Source organism: Erythrolamprus reginae, chromosome Z (assembly GCF_031021105.1).
Source record: "Erythrolamprus reginae isolate rEryReg1 chromosome Z, rEryReg1.hap1, whole genome shotgun sequence".
Classification (NCBI taxonomy): Eukaryota; Metazoa; Chordata; class Lepidosauria; order Squamata; family Dipsadidae; genus Erythrolamprus; species Erythrolamprus reginae.
Genome location: NC_091963.1, coordinates 101,311,643 through 101,319,912, shown reverse-complemented (window position 1 = coordinate 101,319,912; position 8,270 = coordinate 101,311,643). Strand labels below are relative to the sequence as shown.

The following is an 8,270-nucleotide window of genomic DNA, read 5'->3' as shown; positions in this document are numbered from 1 at the left end:
CTTTAGTAGTAGCAAATAGAACATTAGAGCAGTGTTTCCCAACCTTGGCAACTTGAAGATATTTGGACTTCAACTCCCAGAATTCCCCAGCCAGCGAATGCTGGCTGGGGAATTCTGGGAGTTGAAGTCCAGATATCCTTAAGTTGCCAAGGTTGGGAAACACTGCTTTCCATTACCCAGCAACTATTCCCAAAAGTGTGTATCATTGTAAGTCAGTTTGTGGAGGCTGTGGAAGCTGTATGAGAATGGAATGTATTCTCAGTGGCCTGTGGAAGTGGCACAAGAGAATTGTGCTCCTGCAGAGGAAAAAACGAAGCAAGAGAAGAAAAAGATATTTGAAGTATCACTTTTTATTGTCTGCTCTTGAACACGTCATTTTCTCACAGCACCAAAAAGCAGGTGCTCTAAGTTTAATTAATGCAAAACTTAAATTGCAGTTGCAACTGTCAATCATTTAGACCCCTTATCCATTTACAATACATCATCAATGCAAAGGGTCATGTTGCAAAAAGAAAAGGAAGAAAATTGGTGGGAAAGGAAGAACTAGACACACACAAAATGTTGCAGTTGGGGTTGGAAATGCAAATGTTGCAAGCAGCCTAAGTCGGAAATACCTTTGGGTATGAAGAAAGGCAAGAGACTAAATGAAGAAAACAAAACAGAGCAATTAAATGCATCTCTCAATTCATACAGGGCAGTTTTACACTGTGTAGGCTATCTCTCTTTTTTTCCACAGCCGCCTTAGTCCTTGGACTTCTGGATTCCTTGCAATTAGACTCATTCCAAAGAATGTTGTATATGCCCAATCACATACCAAGAAATCACAAGGTTTCATGTTTTAAGAGAGCTCTCTCTCTTTCTGGTACAGGGTCCCATCAGGCCCTTGAGGAAGGCGAATCCTGTAGGACAGACAACTGCTGGTTTATATAACATTGTGAAAGTTGGCGGTGGACTTCAAGTCTTCTTGAAGAAGCTATTGGTTCTGTAAAACTGGTTGATGACTCTTGACCTTTTAGTGACCACACGTTTTCTGGATCTACTCTATTGCTCCAATAGGAAATTGGTGGTTTCTGCAACCCTGATATGCCTGGCTTTGGTGCAGAAATAGGTGTGGGGAGTAGTGGCCCTGATAATGGTTTGAGTAATTGAAGGGGGGGTGCATGTGATATGCTGGAGGAATTTGGTTTGGAAGCCTGACCTGATGAGTTGTAAGACTTAGTTGTAGACATGACTGGAGGAGAGAAGGAATTCCAGGGAACAAAGGCATTAGAAACAGGGTTGCTCTCTGGTTCTGTAGACGAACTGCGGGAGGAGGAGTCCTCAGGATATTCTGATAACTTGGGCCATTTTTTAAAAGGCTTTAATATCTCTTTAATCTGTGCATTATCTTCCTGACTGGCCAAATTCATCTTTTTGAGCCTAGAGAGGTTGATCACTTTGATGCTTTGCCCAGGAGAACAGAAATGCTTGTGGCTAAGCCTTTCAAAAGCCTTCTCGGCGCTCTTCAGGTTTTCATATTCCACCAATGCACACCATCTGTTCAAAAGCTCAGGATAAGATGAGGTAAATTTCTTTACCACTGGAGGGAGGTTTTTGCCAGGCCTGAAGATATAAATGCTGGCTATGTTGCCAAAAGTCCCAAACAGCTTTGTGATTGTATCCAGGAATCTTTCTTGAATCAGGTGTGAAAAAGAACAGAAGTCCTTACAGGAAAGGACATTCCACGTGAGAAGTGTTTTGTTTAGATTGATATTTTGCAAAAAATCTGGGAGAGGTTCCTTCCTCCTCACCTTCGTCCCCTCTTTGTTAAGTTCTAGCAAGTTTGAAAACTGCAACGCGTAAATCATCTCTCGCCAGTTCTGAGTCAAACATTTCATCTAGGGTATTTTTAAAGAGAAAAATAACAGCAGTGAGTAGGATGACCTTGATAAAGATACACAAACTTTCTTGACAAGAAATAAAGCATATTTTAAGTTTAGAACATACAGATAATATTCAGAAGTAGTTCAAACATCTCTAATTCCCTAATATTATTAAAATTATAATAGTAAAATCTAAGTCAAACTTAGCAAAAAAAATGGAAGGAATAAAAATGTAAAGAAAAAAGCTGAAGAAAAATAAAATAATGTTATAAAAAAAGAGAAAAGAAATAAAGAATTGACCTCCAAGAGTAATTTTACATTCATCACAAATACAAAAAAAATAGACATTCTTTCCTCTCTCTAAAATGGCAAATGGTTTGGATAATACCATTACCTGGTGAGGGGCAGACCACGGAAGCCATTGCTGTTGATCAGGAAATGATTTTATAAAGTTGTGAGAATACAAACATTAAGTTGCCCCTAATTCAACAGGACGGCTGAATAAAGCAGTAGATAAAAAATTGTTTAAAAGAACTGTCTTTAAGGGCTAATTGATCTATCATATCATGGCCAACAATCAACAAACTGATTCATAACAGAGAAATAGTTGTCTCCTCCTAGCTATTTGCTCACCATGAACAAGGATTTAGAGGTGCAATCCCTTGAAGATTCCATTTAGCAGTGATATACCAAAAATACAGTGGTACTTCTACTTAAGAACTTAATTCGTTCCATGACTAGGTTCTTAAGTAGAAACATTTTTAAGTAGAAGCAATTTTTCCCATAGGAATCAATGTAAAAGCAAATAATGCGTGCAAACCCATTAGGAAAGAAATAAAAGCTTGGAATTTGGTTGGGAGGAGGAGGAAGAAGAATAGGAGGAGGAAAGTCACTGTGGAAGAAAGAAGGTGAGGTGAGGTGAATCAAAAAAATCCAAAACTTTAAGTCCTTAAAAAAAAAAAGAGGAACTCTGAGGCTGCGAGGAGGTGCATGCGCCTCCAATACACCAGGTGCGAGGCTGCCTCCCATACATTGCCTCCCATACATTGGCTGCTGCTGCTGCTTCTACCTGCTGCCTGTTCCTTCCCATGCTGAAGGGCTCCCCTCTCCTCTCACTCGCTCACTTTGTAGCTGGCGCCTTTCCTTCACTGTGGTGACTCCTCGGCTGCCCAGAGCGAAGGGAATGTTTCTTTTCTCTGGGCACTGGCAGAGATTTATTCCCTGTCCAAGCGCCCAGAGAAAGGAAAATGCTTTGTTCGCTCTGGGCTGCCAAAGCCTCCTTAAGCACCATCAAAAGGCTCCTTTGGCAGCCCAGAAAAGCCTGAGATGGCTGGGATTAAAGGGGGAATGGCAGGAAACTGGCTGGGCCCTCGTGTTGTTCTCAAATTTCCTGGGAAATTTTTCCGGGCTTGGGTTCTTACAACAATGGTTCTTAAGAAGAGGCAAAACAATCTTGAACACCCGCTTCTTATCTAGAATAGTTCTTAAGTAGAGGCGTTCTTAAGTAGAGGTACCACTGTACTGGAATTTCATCTTCCATAAATTTGCTAATAGAATCCTCTGGATCCAGTTAGGCTAGTGTCACATCTTGTGACTTTTCAGTTCCAAACTATATTAATTATATTTTCTATTCTAGAAAGCAAAAGCTTGAGGCAATGTCTACTATGTTTCTGAAATAAAGATTAAGGAAACATGCCAAATAGCCAATTGCCATTTCCAATCACATCAAACTGGACTTTGTGTTGATCTTTATTCAGAAATTATAGAAAAGGTAAGGGACAGAGCCAGGTTAGAAAAATCTATTTGCTCTTTAAAACTCTTAACATTTGAAACCATTCACCTATGTACATTTGGAAATAATAATAATGATGATGATGATGACGATGATGTAGGATTCTATTGAAGTATAAAAACAGTGACCACTTTTCTGTCATTAAAACAACTATAATTGTTAGCTTCATCTATAAAAAAATAAGTTTTTCAGTTTTTTTCTCAATATGGAAGGGCACCATATTGGGGAAACATAAGACATTCAGATCCTTGGATTCAAGCAATATTTAACATCTCTCTTTATGGACAAACATTTAAAAAAATACCCACCTTTTTAAAAGTTGTCAGAAGTTTTACGCTCACAAATCCCATCTTGTTCTTTTGCATATTTTTCAGGAAGAATACATCTTTGGACAAGTATTCATCTGAAAAGTAGAACTCCGCTTGTGTCACGATTTTCTTGATCTGGGATTGATCTGGGATAGTGAAACCACTATTTTCTGAAGCGGTTGAACTGTGGTTAATGAAGTTGTTTGGATCCCTATCCAGGGATAAGGAAAAAGACCGAAAAAATTAAAGCCAGAGTCTTAAAAATACAATAATATAGGTCAAATGTGAGTAGATTTTTATTGCATATCTGATATTTACTCCTTTTTTACTGTATCATAAGTTAACGCGTGAGACCATGCTATAATTTGGTCTGTCTTTAGTTTAGTGTTGTATGAGTCCTCAGAGAGGGGCGGCATAGATATCCAATAAATCAGTAAGTAAGTAAGTAAGTAAGTAAGTAAGTAAGTAAGTAAGTAAGTAAGTAAGTAAGTAAGTAAGTATGTCAGTCAGTCAGTCAGTCAGTCAGTCAGTCAGTCAGTCATTAAATGCAGTGATTGTGGCTTGAAAACTGTAGCTTTTGGCTTAACATGCTGTGTTCTTCTTCTTCTTTGGTACAGAAATGGGGCAATTTTTGAAAGACCACCAAAAGTCTGTGATATTCTATTGGTGGGAAATATAAGGCTTCGACCACAAGCTGACAAAATTGGCAAATGCTTGCAAACTAGGGCTAGAATCAAATTACAGGACTGGAGAAGTCGGTGCAATTTTATACCATCTCCAGACACTCATGAAGACACATAAATCTGAATACTTGGAAGTTCCAGCAAATGTAAATGCATGTTTTCTTATGAAAAAAAAATTACTCAACTTTTACAATTATATTGCCACCTCATCTAACTGATGCTGTGAGGTTTACAACAATGCCGCCTGAAAAGCCGTTGAAGTTTAAGATACTATACTTAATATTTAAGAGGAGTTCTGCGTGTAGCATTTTCTCTGCAATGGAATTCAATTATTTATGATTCATTTTATTAAACAAATTTATATAGGCACTAATCTCATAAAGGTTATTCAGGTTTATGTAATAAATAAATAAAACCGCAGTGTAAAAATATTTTTTTAAGAATTTAGAAAACTCTAGCCAGGAAAATCTGAATTGTTGTGTTATTGTCATGTTATTGAGGCCATATAACAAACTACATAATTAAAATTTCAGTGATGGAATGAAGGCTATCCAGATCTATCTATCTATCTATCTATCTATCTATCTATCTATCTATCTATCTATCTATCTATCTATCTATCTATCTATCTTTATATCCATATCCATATCCATATCCATATCCAATTTTAATTTTAATTTTAATTTTAATTTTAATTTTAATTTTAATTTTAATTTTAATTTTAATTTTAATTTTAATTTTAATTTTAATTTTAATTTTAATTTTAATTTTAATTTTAATTTTAATTTTAATTTTAATTTTAATTTTAATTTTAATTTTAATTTTAATTTTAATTTTAATTTTAATTTTAATTTTAATTTTAATTTTAATTTTAATTTTAATTTTAATTTTAATTTTAATTTTAATTTTATTTTAATTTTAATTTTAATTTTAATTTTAATTCTAATTTTAATTTTATTTATATGCCGCTCTTCTCCTGAGACTCATTAGTGATGGATATAATAGGATTGGGACCCGATGTCACACTAAACTATTATTTGCTTAGCAATAATTGACTTAACCCATGGTTTATACACTACAATGGGTTTTTAAACCATGATACATTGCTTATGTTACACAATGACTAGAATCACACAAAATAAACTAAACTCAAGAAAGCAATGTATATCAGCTGAATATTTATTAGGAATTGAAGAACTTTGGGAAGATTGGAATAACAGTTGGTTTCCTCAATCTGGAATGCTTCCCTCGATGCATGGAAAATATTTCATAGAAACATAGAAACATAGAAGTCTGATGGCAGAAAAAGACCCCATGGTCCATCTAGTCTGCCCTTATACTATTTTCTGTATTTTATCTTAGGATGGATATATGTTTATCCCAGGCATGTTTAAATTCAGTTACTGTGGATTTATCTACCACGTCTGCTGGAAGTTTGTTCCAAGGATCTACTACTCTTTCAGTAAAATAATATTTTCTCATGTTGCTTTTGATCTTTCCCCCAACTAACCTCAGATTGTGTCCCCTTGTTCTTGTGTTCACTTTCCTATTAAAAACACTTCCCTCCTGGACCTTATTTAACCCTTTAATATATTTAAATGTTTCGATCATGTCCCCCCTTTTCCTTCTGTCCTCCAGACTATACAGATTGAGTTCATTAAGTCTTTCCTGATACGTTTTATACTTAAGACCTTCCACCATTCTTGTAGCCCGTTTTTGGACCCGTTCAATTTTGTCAATATCTTTTTGTAGGTGAGGTCTCCAGAACTGAACACAGTATTCCAAATGTGGTCTCACCAGCATTCTATATAGCGGGATCATAATCTCCCTCTTCCTGCTTGCTATGCAGCCAAGCATCCTACTTGCTTTCCCTACTGCCTGACTGCACTGTTCACCCATTTTGAGACTGTCAGAAATCACTACGCCTAAATCCTTTTCTTTTGAAGTATTTGCTAACACAGAACTGCCAATACAATAGTCAGATTGAGGATTCCTTTTCCCCAAGTGCATTATTTTACATTTGGAAACATTAAACTGCAGTTTCCATTGCTTTGACCATTTATCTAGTAAAGCTAAATCATTTACCATATTGCCGACGCCTCCAGTAATATCAACCCTATTGCACACTTTAGAGTCATCGGCAAATAGGCAACAGATAAGCCCACCTTTTTATTTCAGAGAATTTACCCATAGAAATAAGTGGAAAGTCTTGCTTACCTAGCCACTATATTCTTTTGTGGCGCAAAATTACTTCTTCCAGGTTGAGCAAAGGAAGAGAGAGGACTATGTTTGGGGAGATGGACTGGAACTGAAAAGAAAAATTTTGTCTCGTAATCACCCCTGAAAGCCATTGTAGGATAGACTGCCTCTTCTGTGAAGATAACCCAAGAGAAGCCCTGTAGAAAGAGAGCATTTTTAAAATTACTATTTATTACAAACTGACCCAGTTCAGATAAAGCCACAGATATCCAAGGAAGCTCAAAAGTGAAATACCCTCTTAAGAAGACTCAAAAGAAAGTTACAAATAAACAACCCAAAGTTACTTCTAATTAAAAAAACCAGGAATCCTAAATGTTTAGAAGTTGCATTTCTATTATTTTGCCTCCATGCACAGAGAAATATAATTCATGGTTTCCTTGTTGCAACTTCAGACTTGTACTTGTTTCCCCAATCTAGGTTGCAGCAGAACCACAGGTGGTATTTTTTCATAATATCCCTACAAATTGGAAAGAGGAAAAATATTTTATCACAGGAAAAATAGAAAGAAGGAACATCTTCTAATCTGAAATACCTTTTAGAAGGAATACATCTTCTAATCTGAAATACATTTTCCAACTACCCACACTACATGAACTCACTGTTGTAGCTACAATAGTTGTAACTATTCCAATTAGTTCACCCGAATTTGCCCTTCAACTACTCATTCCAAGTAAGTGTTTGTTGGCCTTTTACAAAAGTCATCTTGAAAAAGAGAAAAAGCAAATACTGACAAAATGCTTACCTGTTGAAAGGTTGATTAAGGGAAGGCTTCTGAAAGATGCTGACAGCAGATCCTTCCTGACTATTAAAGCCATTATTTCAGCCTACAGCTGAAGCCAACCTCCATCTTAAAGGTAAAGAGCTGCATCAAGGAGCAGAGAATGAGAGGCATCAATCAAACTAATAAACTGTAGTTGATTGAGACTTAGTCCCAGCAATTTTTTTGAATATATCCTGAATTCACTAAAGATATTATACCAAAAGATTGTGTCTAGTCTTGTTTTGGTTTGCACATCATGCATGTGTACAGTGTGTTTCATGAACCTAGCCATAATCTTCAACATAATCAGCCATAATCTTCAACATATTTCTAAGCTTAATGTGTTCTGGGGATCCAACCAGTATTGTTTACTCAACAACCATGATTAAGCATCCTGTTTAGATTGATGTGTAAACCCAATACCTTTAGAAAATGGATTAACCTTATTTTTCTTTAAGCAGAGAATAATAGATTCCTAATGCTTCCTGCCCCCAAGGCACTTGATTAAACAAGTTGATTTGTTGATTTATTTTTGCTTGTAACTAGACAGCTATGCTGAAAGAGATCACACATTAAACTCTCTCATATATATCCCTTTTTGTCTTT

The 8,270-nt window shown here is 36.1% G+C and overlaps 1 protein-coding gene across 4 annotated transcripts; it reads right to left on the bottom strand.

The window, feature by feature from the left end:
* Nucleotides 1-330: 330 nt before the first annotated feature.
* Nucleotides 331-7,780, bottom strand: LOC139154854 (la-related protein 6-like). 4 transcript variants are annotated; one of them, XM_070729879.1, is made up of 5 exons: nucleotides 7,647-7,699; nucleotides 7,139-7,361; nucleotides 6,863-7,041; nucleotides 3,963-4,173; nucleotides 331-1,877 (listed from the first exon to the last, which is right to left on the bottom strand). In XM_070729879.1, exons 3-5 carry the CDS (start codon nucleotides 6,994-6,996, stop codon nucleotides 876-878), a joined length of 1,347 nt encoding a protein of 448 aa, XP_070585980.1. In that variant the 5' UTR covers nucleotides 6,997-7,041; nucleotides 7,139-7,361; nucleotides 7,647-7,699; the 3' UTR covers nucleotides 331-875. The 4 variants fall into 4 exon arrangements, with proteins under 4 accessions (XP_070585980.1, XP_070585979.1, XP_070585982.1 ...); XM_070729878.1 differs by lacking the exon at nucleotides 7,139-7,361 and having other exon boundaries at nucleotides 7,647-7,780; XM_070729881.1 differs by lacking the exon at nucleotides 7,139-7,361 and having other exon boundaries at nucleotides 3,963-4,146; nucleotides 7,647-7,751.
* Nucleotides 7,781-8,270: the final 490 nt, after the last annotated feature.

Coding starts and splice junctions, on each gene's coding strand:
- LOC139154854 (XM_070729878.1), bottom strand. CDS start 6,996: ATGGCTTTCAGGGGTGATTACGAGACAAAATTTTTCTTTTCAGTTCCA. Junction 4,174..6,862: donor CAAAAGAATATAGTGGCTAG/GTAAGCAAGACT, acceptor ATCCCTGGATAG/GGATCCAAACAACTTCATTA. Junction 1,878..3,962: donor TTCTGACAACTTTTAAAAAG/GTGGGTATTTTT, acceptor AAAATACCCTAG/ATGAAATGTTTGACTCAGAA.